The following is an 18520-nucleotide window of genomic DNA, read 5'->3' as shown; positions in this document are numbered from 1 at the left end:
AGTTTATAGAAAAATGAAATTCTATTGACTTGTTCTACTGAATATTTTTTATTAAACATTTGAATAGAATCTGCGAAAAACTAATAGACAATTTCATAGAAATCCAATAGAATGGCTTAGCGAATTTGCTGCGTTTTTCTATTAAATTTTTTCATCCGTGCATAACGTGCATACGTCACGGAAAATTGTTGAAAGTTGTAAAATTTCAGGAAACTATTGTTCCTAATTTCCAATCGGAGCAGTTTTACGCCAAATCTGAAGTCCAAACAATTGGATAGCATGAATTTTGTTTCCAATTTTTTTCTGGAAAGTTAGCAAATGAACACAAAACAAGTGCGAAATTGTTCTTATATTGCATAGTATAGTAATTTTTGTTAATAAATTAGCAATATGCTTCTGAATGTTTATTTTGCACATAATTTTCTCTTATCATGTATAAATCATTGTTAATAAACGAATTTTATCTAACATACTTGAATGAATTTGAAATATCACATGAGAAGAAATCATTGGAATACTCAATTTCAGAGAAATTTAAGAAAAATTCCAAATTTTGAACAATTATTATAAAAATTGAATGAACCAATATAGGTATCGTAATCATCTTTTAACTTCGACTTAAGGCTCGGCACCATTATCCGCCAAACCTTATCTAGATTGCTTTTTTTGTTCAATGTTTATCTCAAAATTTCAACTCGATCCCTCGTCACTCAGAGACACCTGAAAATTGTGAGTTTGGATAGAAAAAGCGTAAAAAAAACCCTGAACATTTTGCAGAAGCATTTTTAATTAATACTGCAGAATGAGTTCAATAGAAGAGATATGAATAATACATTATTACCGTGGCAAATGGCGGCCTGTCAGTGGCCACCATGGGGGCAGGAAAGACGAGATACTAAATGCTTCAGCACAGCGCAACAGATGATTGTACAAAAAGAAGCTCTTTGAAAAATTTGGTAAAATTTTCAAGAATTCCTTGAAAACACTTTTACGATGAACTACGAATTACTTACAACCATCTCCTTAATCGAAAATTGTACTGTCCATCAACTGTCCCTTTGTTAAGGGCGTAAAAAAAGAAAAAAAAGAGATTTTCCTATGTTTGCTGACAGCTATGACAGCTGATCGCCAGTACAATTATCAATGGAGGAGATCGCGAAAGTGATTAGTAATTCATCGTAAAAGTGTGATAAAAATATTACAAATTTTCTGAAAGAGCCTTCATTTATACAATTGTCTTACTGCGTTCTGCCAACGGATTTATTATTTTATTTCGGATCCTCAGGCTGCCATTTGCTACGGTAATTATACATTATTCATCCTAGCTCCTATATTGACATCATTCAATCATGTATTTATATCAATTTCTCATTAATGAATACATGGAATTAAATCATTTTATTCAAATTTAGGTACTACTAAGCCATATCCATCGCCATTCATTAAAATTTAATTCATTGATTCATTTTTTTGATTTTCCAATTTTTTTAAAATTCAGTTATAATACGATAATTCTAAAAAATGTTCTAAATTCATTGAATGACGGCTTAAAAAATTTGTTTGGATATTGTTCTGACCGAGTTCGAAGATGGAGGTAATGGCAATAATCGTTGTTTTGATAATCAGAACTTGGGGATATCTTTGAATTTTATGATTACAAATGAATTCAATCATAGCTTCAAATGTTCCTTTCAAGGCCACTAAGTCGAAGTTAAAAGATGTTACGGTAGATATATTGGTCGAAAATTCATGAAAAAAATTTCGATTTTTTTCATGAATTTTCCTGAAAGCAAGCTTTACGGTGGTTTCCGCAAATGCGATGTTTCAAATTCATTCAAGTATAAATAAGTAAAATTTTTCTATTAACATTTTATCGAAGGGTTAAGAGGAGAGACAGAACCGTAAAAAAAAACAATCGATAGTGTATACTGTTAAACATTTCCGTCTGAATTTTGCGGGCCAAATTCCGAAAATTTTTATCGTGTTCAATTTTCAGTAGTAATACCACTAATGCTTCAAAATTATCGGATATTTTCCTATAGCTTCGTAGCCTAGGAACGATTGTGTCAAATTTTGCAGGTTTAAAATCCCGAGTGCAAAGCACAAGGGATTTTTCTGCAAAAGTTGACACACTCGTTCTTAGGCAGGGAAGCTTGAGGAAAATATCCGATTAATTTTGAAGCACGAGTGGTATTTGACGGATTATTTTTCCACTCGGATTTCGGCCAAGCAAAGTGCAGTGAACAGCATCCGAATACATTTACAACCCACTTTTTTGTTCNAACAAAAAGTCAATCTAAATAACATTTGGCAGATAATGAACCCGACCCTTAATGACATTGGAACAAATATTTTACGCTATAATTGAATTAATTTGGAGCATGATATTCAAAGTTATCCCCGGAATTCTGATTTTCACAAAATACCAAATTTTTTGAAATTTTCCAGTAAATCAAAATAACGATTATTGCGATCGCCTTCATCTTCGAACTCAGTCAAAAGGACATTCAATCAATTTTTTTAAGCCATCATTCAATCAATGCACAACCTTTTTTTTAGTTATCGTGGAACAACTGATTTTCGAAGAAATTAAAATAACTAATCGATGAATTGAATTTTAATTAATGGCGATTGATAGGGCTTAACACTGCCTTCATTTGGAAAAAAAAATTAATTCTATCCATTCATTAGTGAATAATTGAAGAAAAACAATATTAAATACGTACACACAACAAACATATGTCAGGAAGAGGTTTAAAAATTGCATTTTCAGACTTTTTTAAATCTTACTGGGTAAATATAATACTACAAAAAATCCAACACTTGAATTTCAACGATTACGAAGCTCCCATCCGGAAGCAAAAAAAAAGAAAAAAGTATTGTTAATTTCAGCAATTATTATTGATTGAAAGCTCCTTTTTTCTGTGAATTTTTTTCTTCACATTATGAAAACAATTCTAGCCCCCTTTACAGCTATCAAATTCCTCATTGACATACCTAATGAATATATGAAAAAACTTCAAAACGAGAAATTGCATGTCCTTCATTTTGACGAGGGTATACACTAAATTATGTTTTATTTTTCAATCGCGATTATCTATAAAACATAATTTTAAACAAGTGGAAAATTTGTTTTTTTTTTCATGGAGCATAGCTGTTTTTGTTAATAAATTAGTAATATGTTTTGGAATGGTCATCTTGCACGTATTTTTTTTCATCCTAAGGGGCTATTCTACTTTATCCTACTTTATTGTCCACTTTTTTGAAATCCGAATTTCACAATTTTTATTGAAAATTGTTAGGATTTTTCGTGATGACATTGATTTTATTCCTATAAATGATTGTTTTTATTTCCAATATATTGGATCTGCCATAAAAATAGTAAAATTCTGAACAAAAAAGGAAAAAATTGAATACATCAAGGGCCCATTTTTTTTATTATCGTCAAGGTTCATAGTGACAAATTTTATAAGAAAAATACAAATAGAAAAACATTGTGACGTAATCGCTGAAAATCGAGTTTTTTAATTATTATATTCCACAATCAAGGGAAATATATTTATCCTGCATGTCAATGAAGCTTGAGGAAAGATGAAAATTTGGAAGCCTAAGAAATTAAATCCTGTTCATTAAAACGCGAGTTATATTTTTTTAAAAATAAATGAACATGAAAAAAATTGAGTTCATACCGAAGTAGAAAAAAAAATAAAAAATTGAGGAATACCTTTTTGCCCATTCCAAACTCATTGAAAAATCCCTGTCCAATTTTTCTGAGATTCTCACATGATTTTGTCAGTGTAACTCAATACAAAATCGATGAAAACAAAAATGTTAATGGAGTTTTTATGGTGTACCGCAGTCTTGTTTGACCCAATGTATCATTTTGCCCCGGTTTCTCCCACAACATCTGCATTTCAGAAATTTCATATTTGATACATAACTTGGAGGAAGAATTCATTCAACTATGGCATAATTGGAAGGTGAAGAGCAATTTTCCCTCATTCTCAGTAGGTCATTCACTGAAAGTATTAATGAATCCCAAATTAGGGAGAAACACTGACATTAATTGACACAAAAAATACGTCATTTTATCGATGATTTTTGGTAAAATTTTTAATAAAAAACCATCGATTTATGCCGTCATGATTGCAGTGATCGTGATATGATTTTTTTCTTCAATATTTTCGTCTGAAGCCCACCTTTTCAGAATAAAATTTATAAGAAAATCTCCCACATCGACTTTTTTAGGATATGGATTTAGCGTGGAACAGCTCGTCTATACAAAAGTGAATTGAATGGAATGTCATTCCCACAATTGCTTAGAAAATTCAATCTATTATTGGAATTTTAATGATCGTCTTACATAAAAAATTCGATTTTATTCAATTGCCAAGGTAAACAAAAAATTTAATGAACAATTCCATTTACAGAATGGATTTGCAAGTTAGCTGGAGAAGGAGAAGTCATTGACCGCGCCTTGTACATAAAATGTATTAATAAGGCTGCTGGTAACAAACGTAAATAAAAGTTCCTGGAGGTAAAGATATGAAACTAATGTTAAGAATATGAAAAGATGTGAAAAGCTAATTATAAGAGGTTATAACTAATTTTAAAAAGTTAGTGTCCATCTGGTATGGACACGAAATGAGTTGTGGTGTTGTAATGCTAAAAAAACAACGAGAGAATTGAGCAGTTAATTTTAAGGAGCGTGTGAGGATCAATATGAGGTATTCCATACCGAATGAATAAACGACTGACCCTCACCCGCTTGAAAATTGATGGCGATTCTTTCTACGATTGGGGGGCTTGAAAAACTATGTCTTAAATTTTTTCAGATTTTTTCGACAGCCCAGTTCGGAGATATAATTTTCTTAAATTTTATCCGTTTTTTGTTTCATTTCATTTTCAACTCGAATTCTACTCATCCGATTTAACTTTATTAGGGGTCAAAATTTTCCATTTTTCATCACCTATAAGAATATTCTTAGCAAAGATTTTTTTTAATTTCTAGATGCTCAAAATAATGAATTTTCAAAAAAAAAGTTGAAAAAGTTGAATTTTGCAAATTACGTCACGATTGATTTTTTTCCTATTTTTTCCATCAATTCTTATAATCAAATCGAGTATTTTGAGCCGCCATACATATTGGGTTTCATCCGGGATATATTTTATTTTCAATTTTTTCTCGTCGAAATTCCACAAATTTGCTGAAAACATCCCAAATGACTTTGATGATGTATCGAAAAAATATGTAATATATAGGTATATATTTAAATCGACTTCATACTGTTTATAATCAAAGTCAATCAACGCGCTTTTGGGGTATTTCGAGCGAATTCGCGGAGTTTTGAAAAGAAAAAATTAAAAATAAAATAGATCCGGGATGAAACCCAACATGTATGACGGCTCAAAATGCTCGTTTTTATTATAAGAATTACTGTTAATTTTTTTTTTTAATCAATCGCGACGTATTCAGAAAAATACAACTTTTTCAATTTTTTTTTTCGAAAATTTGTTACTTTGAGCATTTAGAGATTGGAAAAAAAATTTACCAAAATTATTCTTATAGGTGGTAAAAAATTGAAAATTTTAACCCTGAATAAATCGGAATCGAACGAATAAAACTCGAGTTGTTGAATAAAAACCGATAAAATTAAAAAAAATCATATCTCCGAACTGGGCTGCCGAAAAAATCTGAAAAAATTTGATAGTTTTTCAAGCCCCCTAATCGTAGAAAAAATTGCCATCAATTTCCAAGAGGGTGAGGTTAATAATAATTAATTATTAGTTTTAAGAGCCATGACAAAATATTATGTTTTGGAAACAGAATAAAATTAGTAATTAAAATCTTTTCAAGTTAATTTCTGTTTTTTTTTCTCAGGAAAATACAAACAAAATTATTATGTAAAAAAAATTGGAACTTCGTTCCAATAAAATACCGTCGTAGAAAAGTAAACAGAATGAAATTTATGGAAAAATCTGTTGTGTTTCTCTACTCAATATTTTTTTACAAGGTAAAACAGGAACAGCTTGCGATATTGGCCAAAAATCAATAGAATCTCCTATAGAAAATTTTCTAGGTTTTTCTATTACTTCGTGGTTGGGGGGAAGGGGAAGAAAGGGGAATGAATCGGCGCTATCACAGGCCTGGCTAGGACCGGTAGAAATTTATCGTAGAGGATTCAATAGGTCTAAGTAGGTTTTGCTCCTGTCCTTTTTGGTCCTAAAGAGTGCTGAAATGGGACATAACCAGAGGTGAATAGGCTTGGGAAACCATGGGAAAGAGACCTCCTAAAACCTATTCGGTCCTCTTGAATCCTTCTGAATCCTTCGAAGAAAAATTCTAAGCAGGACTTGTCAGAACCAAATATTCGACTCGGGCGAGGAGGTAAATAAAGTACTCAAGAAACAAGCCAAAAAATTATGGGTACACTGCTTTTGTAATTTTTCCATTGTCGCTATGTTCATCAAAGATTAAATTAACTAATTTAACCCTTAAGGGTCAAACGAAACAGTGAAATTTCACGGCCACAAGGGTTCAGCCAAAGAGTGAAAAAAACGACCCCAAAGACCCCAACCCATAATGAAAGGAGAAAAAGCGACGACAGGGACCAAACGAAACAGGGGAGCAAAAAGGTCAGAAGGCTTAAACGGAAGAATGGAGCAAAACGGTTAGAAGTATCAAACGAAAGTCTGGAACACAACGGTCACGAGGGTCAAATGTAAGGGGGGAATGAAACAGTCATGAGAATCAAATGGAAAAGCATAAACTATCAGAATTGAAAAAAGCGAATGCCATGTTTTCCGTTTCTCCTTCTTCCTTTGCCGCCACACCCATTTGATCCATTTGGGTCAACCGAGGGATCAAATCTTGTTCCCTAGAATGTATAAAGTAGTGTGTCCAAGGATATCCGACAACTCAGCGTTCTCTGAGCTCATTACAAAACTGATTAGCGTGGAAACATGGATAGAAAAATTTTGGTATATCTGGTAGGAATCAGAGGATACTTAACGAAATTTCTAGTTTTCGATCTAATAGGATTCCTCATTTGATAAAATTTATCATTTAATAGGATTTTTTACCAATAGGATTTCTTATATAATAGCATTTTTTAAAAATGAAAACGCTTATTCAATACGATTTCCTATTCAATCGAATACTCCATTGCTTTACCTAAAGCGCGACAATTTTTTCAAGGCAGAAGATGCATACCGTAAATCGATTTCATTATATCACAATGGACGCGCTCATTAACAAAAATGAGTTAAATTGCATTCATTTGGTAGCTCAATGATTTTCTAGGTGTATTTAATCAATCGCATCGCAAAAAGAAAATTTCCTGATAATTTAAAAAACGAAATAGACTCTAAAAAATTGTGGTGCTTGAGTTCATTATGCCAATAATAATGCACATGTTCATCGTGGACATTAAATGATGAAGAGTAAATAAAGCAATTATCTGCGGTCTATTTTGCCCGCCTCTCCCCTATCTCAATCATTTTGTTATTACTATCCTGCGATTTTTTCTTTCGAGACGACCACATTATATTGATGGAGTTTCATCTTTCTTGGTCATTCGATATCAAGTTTTATTCTCTCCCAGAGAAAACTTATACAAGTATACCGAGATCAGTAATACGAGACTATCTTCAAATTAGCTGCCATACACTTTTATTCGTATCCATTTACCTGAGGTAAAAATTTGTGGAATTTCACGTTAAATTTGATAAGTATTAATTGAAAGTAAACTTCACCTTCTAAGTAGTACCAAAATCAATATTGCGCAGTTATAGCGTGAAGATTATTAATGTTAAATACGAGATAGGTTCATTGCAATTAAATTAATTAATTTAATTGCAATGAACCACAATTAATAACACTCGTTTAATTGCACTCCTGAATATAAGCGTTGAATTATGGTGAAATTTCATCTGGTCGCCCGTAGAGAAAAAAATTCAGGAAAACTTACCGTCAATGACTCAGTTTTCACTGATTTAGAAGTATTGTTGAATGGATATTTTTGGTTTTAGAAAAAGTATACAGTTTTCATTTAAATTTATTGGCAGTGGCTAAATGTAAGGCTAATTCCATAACTGGTACCGGTTCCATAACCGCGTCACTGATGGTACTGAAGAGCACAGTATCGGGTTCATTTCTATGGACCTGATTTTCTTTCAGCTCCATTGTGCTAGCACAGTAATTTTCCCCGTATTTTCTGCATTGTGTATAATCGATGATATACGGTTTTCAGTGCTTGACTAGTAGATGTGGAATATTGCAGGTATGATTTCGTACTTCAACGACTGGAAATAACATATTTGTATAAATACCCAGAATAAAACTTTATTGACCCGCGTCATTGAAAATTGCTTGATGTATTTTACGAATAGATAAAATACAGACCGAAACGTATATGGTACTAACAGCGAAGACTTGCAATTCAGTGAAAAGGTGAGGATGCGCGTGAGGGAGTTTACTAAGCAAATATTCGACAAATGGAGTTACCTGCGCTTCGGGTTATTCATCATAACACAGCACCTGGCCAGTAACACTATAACCGCGTACACTGCTCAGGCCAACGAGTGAAACCCACGCAGCGGACCGATCGATAACGGCAGGTCTCGACAAAGGCCACAGGTGTCTCGACAGGAATGAATTATTTCTCGTAAATGTAGGAGACCGCACGCGCAAAGTCCGAGCCGACCTCACTCCAAGCTCATAGAGTAGTTGAGAAAAAAAATCATTTATCAACTTTCAGATGTCTGCTCCAGCAGATAGTTTCTACCGGAAATTGTGGTTCAATAAATCTGTGAGAATAATTGCGCGATTGAATAATAACATATGATAATCCCTACCCGAACAAGTCTAGAGTGGTCCTATCATCTTGAAAGTTTTATAATAATTCTCCGACATTCAATCTGAGCTTATGCTCTGTGGTTCATCTATGCCATTTCTAAGTATCCAGATAAGGATGAAAAACTTGCTCAAGTTTAAAAAGACAGGTTTTCAAGGCGTTTTGTGAAAGTTATTTCTGTGACACTGGAAGAGACAGGTCAATGATAAAAGGGTAATTAAGGTTCTTAAAGTGTGAAGAGTGGAATATTCATTGAACACGTTCCAATGGCTTGAATTTACTACCGTGGCGCAGTTCTACTCGAGATATTTCGAAAACTTATAGCCATTTCTCATCGATTTAGGAATGTTTCTTCCATTTTCATAAAATGTTATTCGCTGGATTTTTGGTTAGTATATTTTTCTCAATCTTGGAAAATTTCTTCAACTCAGGTATTTTAATATCTCCCTAACTCGTGGTCACCTAGGTCAGACTGATCCAGCGTTCTCTTTGATTATTGGAGTAATGGTAAAAATTGATGTATTTATTTGATAAGTATGTCAATTGCCTATAGAAGGACTGCAGAATACTGCAAATGGATCACTAATATAGTTTTTCTCCAAACGGCGACCTTGGGGGAAGTTAGAGCGGTGTAAATTTGTGGCAAGATTAGGAAATATCTACAAGAGCTGCTGCTTCACAACTGATATCAACATTGAATATTTCATTATGTTATACTTGGAGATAAAAATCAGTGAGAAAGTTCCAGGAGAATATGCCGCAGCGAGACTCGGTGTGAAGAAATTATTCCACAATCTGATGAAGTATTTCTCTGCCAACTTGGAATTTGCCTTTCCACATCAAAGGTTTTGTGCAGATTGGGTTAATTCTTTACCTCTACACAGTACAAAATTCCTATCGATGATACTGAAATTCCTTCTAGTGAGAGGGCGAATAAAAACTCATAAAAATTTCCAAACGGTAAGCACCGTATGTAATGTCATGAGTTTTTTCAAATTCAAAAAACCATTCCAATATTTATGGATAACCGTCACATTCCAGTTTCATTTGAAATAAAGAAAAAAAGTTTGCCATGATAAAAGTATTGAAGCTTTGTTCGCAAACAATCGTCACCGAAATATCTGACTTTTTCAGATGTAGAATGAACGTGGTGCTAATAAGTGGTGTCTCGTGTATCAAAAACCATTCGCGGGTCGAATTGAAATCGATCACACCTGGATTGAAATCGATCATTGTTGAACGTGGTACGAGAGGTGGAGAAAAGTGTGTTGCCGCGTTATAACGAGTATCTATATATGAGGCAATACTGTATTGGGCAAGGTATGATCATTGCGATCAAATTTATATAGATCAAACTTCATTTTTACAGATCAGATCAAATTATTGGATGGTAAAATGGTTATTTCGATTTGGGTAATTAATCATAAAATCCTCGGAAGATATAATTTGAGAATAATATTCCATTGCAAATTCAAGATGTGCAAAGGCTTTAATCAGTATCTATTAGCATTCAGACAAGTATCCGCAAAATTTATATTATGTTGAGAATTTTATGATAACGTATATTTTGGCTGATATCGTAAATGTCCTAAATCTTGAACAATGAGAATCTAATTATTTCCATTGAATATTTTATATCATTTACAGCAGATTGTGAATGAAAGTATCCTCAAATTGCAATGTTCACGTTAAGAATTGCACGAAATACATTTCGAATGATGAAAATTCGAATTTTCAATAAATGTAATAGAGTGAAAAGTTCAAAAATTCAATGCATTCAAAAATGATCACATGACGTTTGGGCATAGAATTTCATTCTAACAATACTTTTACTGGGAAAATTGCCTGTGTTGTTAAACACCACTTATACGAAAAATGATAATCTGTTGCATCAGCACTACGTTCAACGACGTGCTGTGGAGGTGAATCCTTCGGAAGCATTCTAAAAAGCATTCAATAGTAGAATCAAAATCAGAAATGACCCATATAACTGCGCGTAATTTGTGGTCAGTGAACAGAAATTCAAAATGTCCAACTCTACACAGATTATTGTCATTCTCACGGGCAGAATTTGCGATGTTACAGACGAAATATGTTTTCTCCTAGCTAGCAGATTGCCCACATTGGCCCTGTTGAATTCCGGAGTCAAACATTGAATTCCCTGATGTGACCTCGTATGGCTATAACAGTGCATTCCCCAACATCCCTGGAGTGAATGCACACACTGTTACAGCCAGTCTTATACGCGCATCAACTGATAATGAATATTATAATATTTCCTTATCTTGCATGAATATGAATGTAATACTCATAGTAGTCATTCTATCCATGAATACAGTGTAAAATGCAGACAGTTTCGAGTAGTAATTATCAGTAATGTCAATAAAAAGGTCTCTTCAAGCCAACGAAAAAAGGTCTAAAGTCTGTGAAATGCATGTCTGCAAAGGAATTTTCGAGACTGATTTTTTCGTCCAAGGTCGAGGAAACACCTATTCTTTCAGCATTTCAGATTATCCAATTCAACTCATCATTTTGAAAGGACTTACAATAAAAAGAAACTTCATGTCTATACATTGAAAAACAGGTTATTCATATTGTAAAAATAGTTGATAATATCGGGAATATTGGAAGAAACCACGAAGCTCTCAAATATCCCCGAGAAATATACATAAACAGGTATAACTTCAATTGCATTATGAATCAGCGATCCTCACTAATGTGCTATACATTAGTATACTATGGCACACATTTCATTTTCGATAAACCTGAAATTTATAGGCCAATCTGAAAGAGAGGTCTGTATTTACATTTTTTGAAAACGAAATATATACCCGAGTGTGAGGCACGCTGCACGGATCGGAGCATGCGATAAACTCGACTTATTGCACGAGGTGATATAAAAAACGGAATAAATAATGTTCTGAAATTCTCAAGTTATTATTGAAGGCAGTGAATCTGCTTACCCGTTGAAAATCACATGTTTGATACCCTGAAAGTAAAGAACAGTTGATGAAAAAATATTTTGATGAATATAAATTTATCTGTAATTGAGTGGAGATGCAACTGTTTCCAAATCACAGACAACTCCTCAATCTAAGTTTTCACTATTCTTGAAGTAAGTGATATGACAAATGACATACGATCCCTATATAACAAGGTGAAAGCCATCTTTCATCTCCGAATTAACGTATGTCAAAAGAAACCATAACCTTGTTATGAAATTGTAACTTGATTTTGCCTTTTTATCCTTCTCCTAAACTTAGTTTCTGTCTCGAAATCGTACAAGGAGTCAGGCTCGGAAATATTATGTTACAAGAGGAATGCTAAAAACTCAGGAACCTCAGTTCAGCATAACTTTATAGTATAACATTGAAAATATGAATTTTAGATGTAATGAAAAACTTTTCCATAAGGAGATTCTCTGCCAAGAGATTTTTTCCCAATTACTTTCCTTTGGTATGGAATAAAAGTTACGAAGAATTTCTCAGAGGGATGCAGAATGCAATCAATGTAATACCTACTATATAATAAAAAAATCAATAGTATAGGATTCTTTACAATTACATGATCTCCCGAGCTGATGGTGATTGAAATAATATTTTACTCGATGAGAAAAATTCATTTTTTTTTTTCGTAAAGAATGTTTGTTACTGTTAACAATATGTGACTAACATTCCCTGTCCACCTTTTGAAAATTTTTATCAAATGACAATTTTACAGGATTGGAAATTAATTGAGAAATTCTTGTCTTTTTGCCACTTGAAAAAATGAGAATTCTAGTATTAAATTTCTGATAAAATATCCAATTAGCCACTCTCTTCATTTTTCTTCTATACGACATCTGGGAGGTATAAATGCCTAGTGGTGGCATGTGTACTTGCCTTTTTACAATGGGTTAACCGTCTAGTGACTATTCTGGAGATTTTTATGAAATTGACTCATTGAATAAATTTTTCACGCCTCACTTAAATTCAATGTTGTTCTGCTTAAAATTACTATTAATGTGCCCATTACATTTTTCTTCTAATAGTGCTCTCACAGGAAATGGCGTAGATCACCGCACGGTAAATCGCAATTTTTAGTTTTAAGCCCGAATTGTTGAATCGAATCAATATTTTCAATACTCTTAGCGGCAGGAGGAAGTTCATTGATTCCCTATCGTTCCGATTAAATTAACTCTCCATTTAGATCGACACAACTTTAATTAAGGGAGATGAGATTGTCCTCTTGATGAGTATCTAATAGTATATGAAGTAATGGAGCACATTGTCCTTTGACGTCCTTATAATTAATGAATTATCTTGTCATGAGTAATTTTCTCGCATTAGCATAATATCCGTAACTTTTTCCCTTACTTTTTGTTACAACTGTGAACCCAGTTATCCTTTGAGAGATCATTTCACGGCCGAATCATCACTGACAAGATCTGATGAGAACTCGTGGGCTCGTGTATCAGGTAATATGTGTAAAGGTTAATAGCTCTTAAAACTTAAAACCTTCTCCCAAATGACGAAGCCTCTGTCCCCCAAAATTCTCTGACATATAAGACCCCCTCTCCCCCTTTCGAACATCTCCCCATGTATGAACCCCCCATACACGAGGTCCGCTCCCGTAAATAAAATCACCCATAGAAACGTCTTCTGCCAATTAATTAAGCCCCCACCCCTTAAAAAATTTCCATGTATGAAGCCCCGCTCATCATATCTGAAACTTCCGATATTTGAGCACCTGTTCCTATGTGTGGTGCATTTACGCCCTTTAAAAACTTCGGGCCCAATTTTTTAGTTAATTCTGAAAATTTTCTAAAGTTACGAAAAATTGAGCATTGGTTTTATAAAATATTTGTTCTTAGAAACAATCCCCAAATTCATTAGTTTTTATGATCCCACTAAGGATAACGCTTAAGAACAGAAGTTTCTAAAGCTAATCCACTTTTTTCTGTGAGCAGTATGAAGTGCATTTAAATATATACTTATACAGGGTGTCCCGAGATGATTTGTACGGCTAAATAAGTAGTTAAAAAGTAGTTGAACTCGAAAATGTTTCAGACCAAAGTTACAGGGCTTCGAGGGGGAAAAATAATGAGAAGCATATTTTGAGCATAAGTGTTTATGTTTCTATGCTATAAGCATAGGTTAATTTTTCTTTAATGGGACGAACAATTTTCGTCTTATAAAAGTTGTGCTTGGTGAGACGAATATAATGGTATGAATGGTATGGTTGCCGTCAACTCGAGAAGTGCGTAAAGCTGTACGGAGAAAGCGCTCGAAAGGCTCACCTGCGGCAGAAGCTCAAAAACTGAAAAACCTGAAGCAACAGGTTCTAACCAGCAAGGCAGCCACGCAGGGGAAGCTACCTGACAATGGGTCAGATTGGAAGCTGGTCGAGGCTAAGAAGGGAAGGCCACCTTCCGCGAAGAAAGAGCCTAAGAAGCAGATGAAGACCCGTTAGAAATCAGCGCCAAGACCGGATGCCCTGATTGTTCGACCCAAGGACAAGGAGAGATACTCGAACATCCTCCCCCGAGTAAAGAAGGATTTTCCGCCAGAGGAAGCTCCAAATTGCGTCGATAAGATCTGCCGGACAGCGGCCGGGGATATGTTGATTATCTTGACCAAAAACACGACCAACGGAGCCCCACAGTTGCGTACAGCCATCGCCAATCTCCTCGGAGAGGAGCCCGAGGTGCTCAGCAAGGGACCACAAGAACAGCTTGAGATCAAAGACCTCGATGAGACGACGTCGACGGAGGACGTCCTTGAAGCTCTCAAAAGAGTAGCTGGAGAGGAGCACGAAATAGCTCCTAATAGCTCCGAAATAGCTCCTAAAGCTATCAAATCATTGCGAAAGGCATATGGTGGAACCCAGACGGCCTCAGTAACACTCGCAGCAACTGCGGCAAAAAAGATCCTGGAAGAGCACGGCAAAATCAAGATAGGCTGGGTCAATTGCCATATCAGGAGAGTGGAGAGACCGATAAAGTGTTTCAAGTGCTGACACCACGGACATCTCGCCACGAAGCGTACGAGTCGACTGGTCCAAACTATGCGCCAAATGCTCAGCGACTGGCCACAAGGCTTCGGACTGCAAAGAGAAGCCCCGATGCGCTTTGTGCACCGAGAAAGGCAACACAGAGAATTGTGCCCACATTGCTGGCAGCAGTAGGTGTTTAGTGTATAAGGAGGCACTCCAGAGGGTACTCAACAAACGACGATGAAGGTACTCCAAGTCAATATCAACCACTGTAAGGCTGCACACAATCTCCTTATGCAGACGGCGCGGGAGTTGAAGCTCGATCTCGCCATCATCTCTGAGCCGTATCGTCACCTGGACGCGCAACTCTGGGTCACTGACGCTAGCACGAAGGCTGTAATTTGGGCTTGTGGTAAACGTCCATTCCAAAGCACCGCCAGTAACAGTACACAAAATGGTTTTGTGAAGGCTAAGGTTGATGGAATTCATTTCTACAACTGCTACGCCCCGCCGAGCCTGTCCACCGAGGAATTCACGGACTTCCTAGATCGAATGACTGAGGATGCGAAGCAGCACTTTCCTGTGACAATAGCCGGGGACTTCAATGCCTGGGCAGTCGACTGCGGAAGTAAAGTGATGAACACCAAGGGGCAAGGTGTACTGGAAGCCATGTCATCGCTGGACGTAGTCCTGCTGAACAGTAGCGATGAACCGACCTTCATGAGGGGAGAGGCGAGCTCAATAGTGGACCTTACCTTCGTGAGCAGCAGCCTTGCAAAGGGGAACTGCTTATGGAGAGTAACTGATATCTACACCGCAAGCGACCACCGTGCGATAGTCTGGGAGACATGTACTCGCCAGAGAGCCATCTCAACGCCTAAGAAGGCAAATTGCTTTGGCTGGAGAGTAAACACCTTCCAGTCTAGCTCTGCTTCAGCTGCGTTGGACGAACGCCCAGTTAGTGGCAGCAATGCTACTGAGAAGTCACGCAACATCATAAAATAAGGAATAGAAGCATGTGATGTCACCATGACCAGGAAACGGACCACGAATCAGCATTCTCCGGCGTATTGGTGGAATAACACTATTGCCATATGACGGAAGAAGTGTGATACAGCCACGAGATTGTCTCAGCGTGGCCATAAGAAGGCAGACTTTGAGGAGCTGCAGAAGAGATATAAGACGGCACGCTGGAAACTCAGCAAGGCTATCAAGTACAGTAAGGCGCAATCTTGGAGTGACCTTCTTGATGAGGTGGAATGTGATCCTTGGGGTAGACCATATAAAGTGGTGATGACGCGACTTAAGCATCCATCAATGTCATTGCCTACGTGTCCTGTGTTGTACGGAACTCTATCATCTTGACGTACAGGAAGAAGAGATAATGTTGCCACAAATCACCCTCATAGTTGATGGAAGCGTGCAACAGGGTGGGTAACACCAAGTCCCCTGGCCTGGATGGAATCCCCAATATCGCCCTGAAGGCAGCTATCCACGCGATGCCGGAGAAGTTTTTGGACGTATACAACGAGTGCCTAAGGGAGGGCAACTTCCCTGCCATGTGGAAGCACCAGAGATTAGTACTACTCCCGAAAGGGAAAAAAGCACCGGCCGACCCGTCATCATACCGTCCACTCTGTATGATTGATACCGCTGGCGAAATCCTCGAGCCTATTGTCCATCAACGAATAGAAACAGCAGTCGAGCCCCTGTTGGCGGACAACCATTATGGGTTCCGGAAAGGCCTGTCCACTCTGGATGCTATCAACCTTGCCGTCGACACCGCCAGGAATGCGATCTCAGGGAGAAGATGGCTCAATGGCACGAAGAAGTATTGCCTAGTAGCGACACTGGACATTAAGAATGCTTTCAACGCAGCGAGTTGGGACCGTATAATGGAAGCTCTCGCGAAGTTTCATGTACTGGAGTACTTACGGAAAAAGGTCGGCAGCTATTTCACTGGAAGAGTCCTTAAGTACGCCACGGAGGATGGTTCCAAGGAGTACAGAGTCACCGAAAGGGTACCTCAAGGCTCGGTATTGGGTCCCTTGTTGTGGAACATCATGTACGATGGGCTACTAAAGCTGGAACTGCCGCGGGAAACTAAGCTCATGGCATTTGCAGATGATGTGGCTGTGGTTATTGTGGGCAAACCAAGGAGATCAACCTAGGTTTCGACCTGACCTTCGAGACGATCTGCCGCTGGGTGAACGCCGCCGTGGGACTGAAACTGGTGGAATATAAGACAGAAGCCATACTAATCGCTCGCAGAAGAAAAATTGAGACAATCACGCTGCAGGTCGGGTCCTGCGAAATCACCTCCCAGCCGTACATCCGATACTTGGGGGTGATGATCGATGCCCGACTAAATTTCAAGCAGCACGCTCAGCACTTGGGTATCAAGACGTTTGGAGTCAGATCCAGCCTATCGCCCCTCACGCCCAACATAGGAGGTCCGAGATAGAGAAGACGAATATGACTGTCGTCGGCGATCACGTCAGTGCTCACCTACGGCATTGCCAACTGGGCTGATGCATTGCAGTTGCAGGAATCACGGCGGAGAATTGCAGTGTGCGTCATTGCCGGAATGCTCCCCGTAGAAATATTGGCCGAAGAACGAAGGTCATTGTATAAGCGGAGGAAATCTGGGACACTGAGCGCAGTAGAACTCAGCACAGACGAGAGGCGAAGAAGTCTGCAGAAATAGCAGGAGAAGTGGGACAACTCCTGAAAGAGAAGATGGACTCATAGGCTGATCCCACAGGTGAGCGGTTGGTTAAACCGCACCCATGGTGAAGTTAATTATTATCTGACGCAAATGCTTTCGGGGCACGGGTGTTTCCGGGCGTATCTTCATAAATTCAAAGATGAAGATTCGCCGAAATGCCCAACCTGCACCGAAGTCGACGAAGATGCGGAGCATGTATTTTTCAGATGCCCCCGCTTCAGCGAGATCCGGCGTATTTGGGAATCTACCCTTGAAAGGGAAGTCTTGCCTGAAAACATGGTGGAAGCTATGCTGTCATCGTAGACAGCCTGGGACGCAATGAGGAACTTCGCGGCAGAAGTCATGAATGAGCTCAGGAATGAGGAACGCAAGCGGAAAGCTGCAGAATGAACGAGGAATCTACTGGAACCCCCTCCCCGCACCCAACATCTCAGCGGGGCTGGGGGACGTACATTAGATGAAACAACGTGGAAGAGCAAATAGCTAAGACCTCCCTCGAAGTAATACTTAGCGGTGGTGCTACGAGGGATCAAAAGATTAGTGAATTTGCCGGATTGGAGTTTAGTCGGTATTGGACCTTGTGATCGGAGCCCGATATACCACAGTTGTCGGAGAAAATCTCGGACTCTCTCCCGCAAGTGGGGATGCGTAAATGCATTGTCCCAACAGACATTTGAAAAAACACGCACACACACAAACACATAAACACATAAATATATAAATACACACACACAAACACAAGTTGATGGAAGCCTGTGGCAGAGTAGGGAATACCAAACTTTCGGAAAGGCCGATCCACCCTTGACACTGTTAACCTGATCGTTGTCACCGCTAGGAAAGCGATTTCAGGGAAAAGATGGTACAGAGGCACGAAGAAGGACTGCTTAGTGTAGTATGTGTATTGCGTCAGGATAATAAATAGGCACTGTTAAAGTATTATGATATGTTTATTTATTAGACTCAT

General features: G+C 37.5%; 1 protein-coding gene across 1 annotated transcript in view; it reads left to right on the top strand.

The window, feature by feature from the left end:
• Positions 1–4797, top strand: part of LOC107043699 — a 6905-nt gene extending 2108 nt beyond the window's left edge. The window contains exon 3 of the mRNA XM_015265283.2: positions 4431–4797. Within this exon, the coding sequence (XP_015120769.1) occupies positions 4431–4448 (18 nt within the window). The 3' untranslated portion in view covers positions 4449–4797. The remainder of the gene's footprint in view (positions 1–4430) is intronic.
• Positions 4798–18520: the final 13723 nt, after the last annotated feature.

The sequence above is a fragment of the Diachasma alloeum genome, unplaced genomic scaffold (assembly GCF_001412515.2).
Source record: "Diachasma alloeum isolate Michigan unplaced genomic scaffold, Dall2.0 Dall_scaffold_00617, whole genome shotgun sequence".
Classification (NCBI taxonomy): Eukaryota; Metazoa; Arthropoda; class Insecta; order Hymenoptera; family Braconidae; genus Diachasma; species Diachasma alloeum.
The sequence above is the reverse complement of the archived record's forward strand: the minus strand, read 5'-3'. Positions and strand labels throughout refer to the sequence as shown.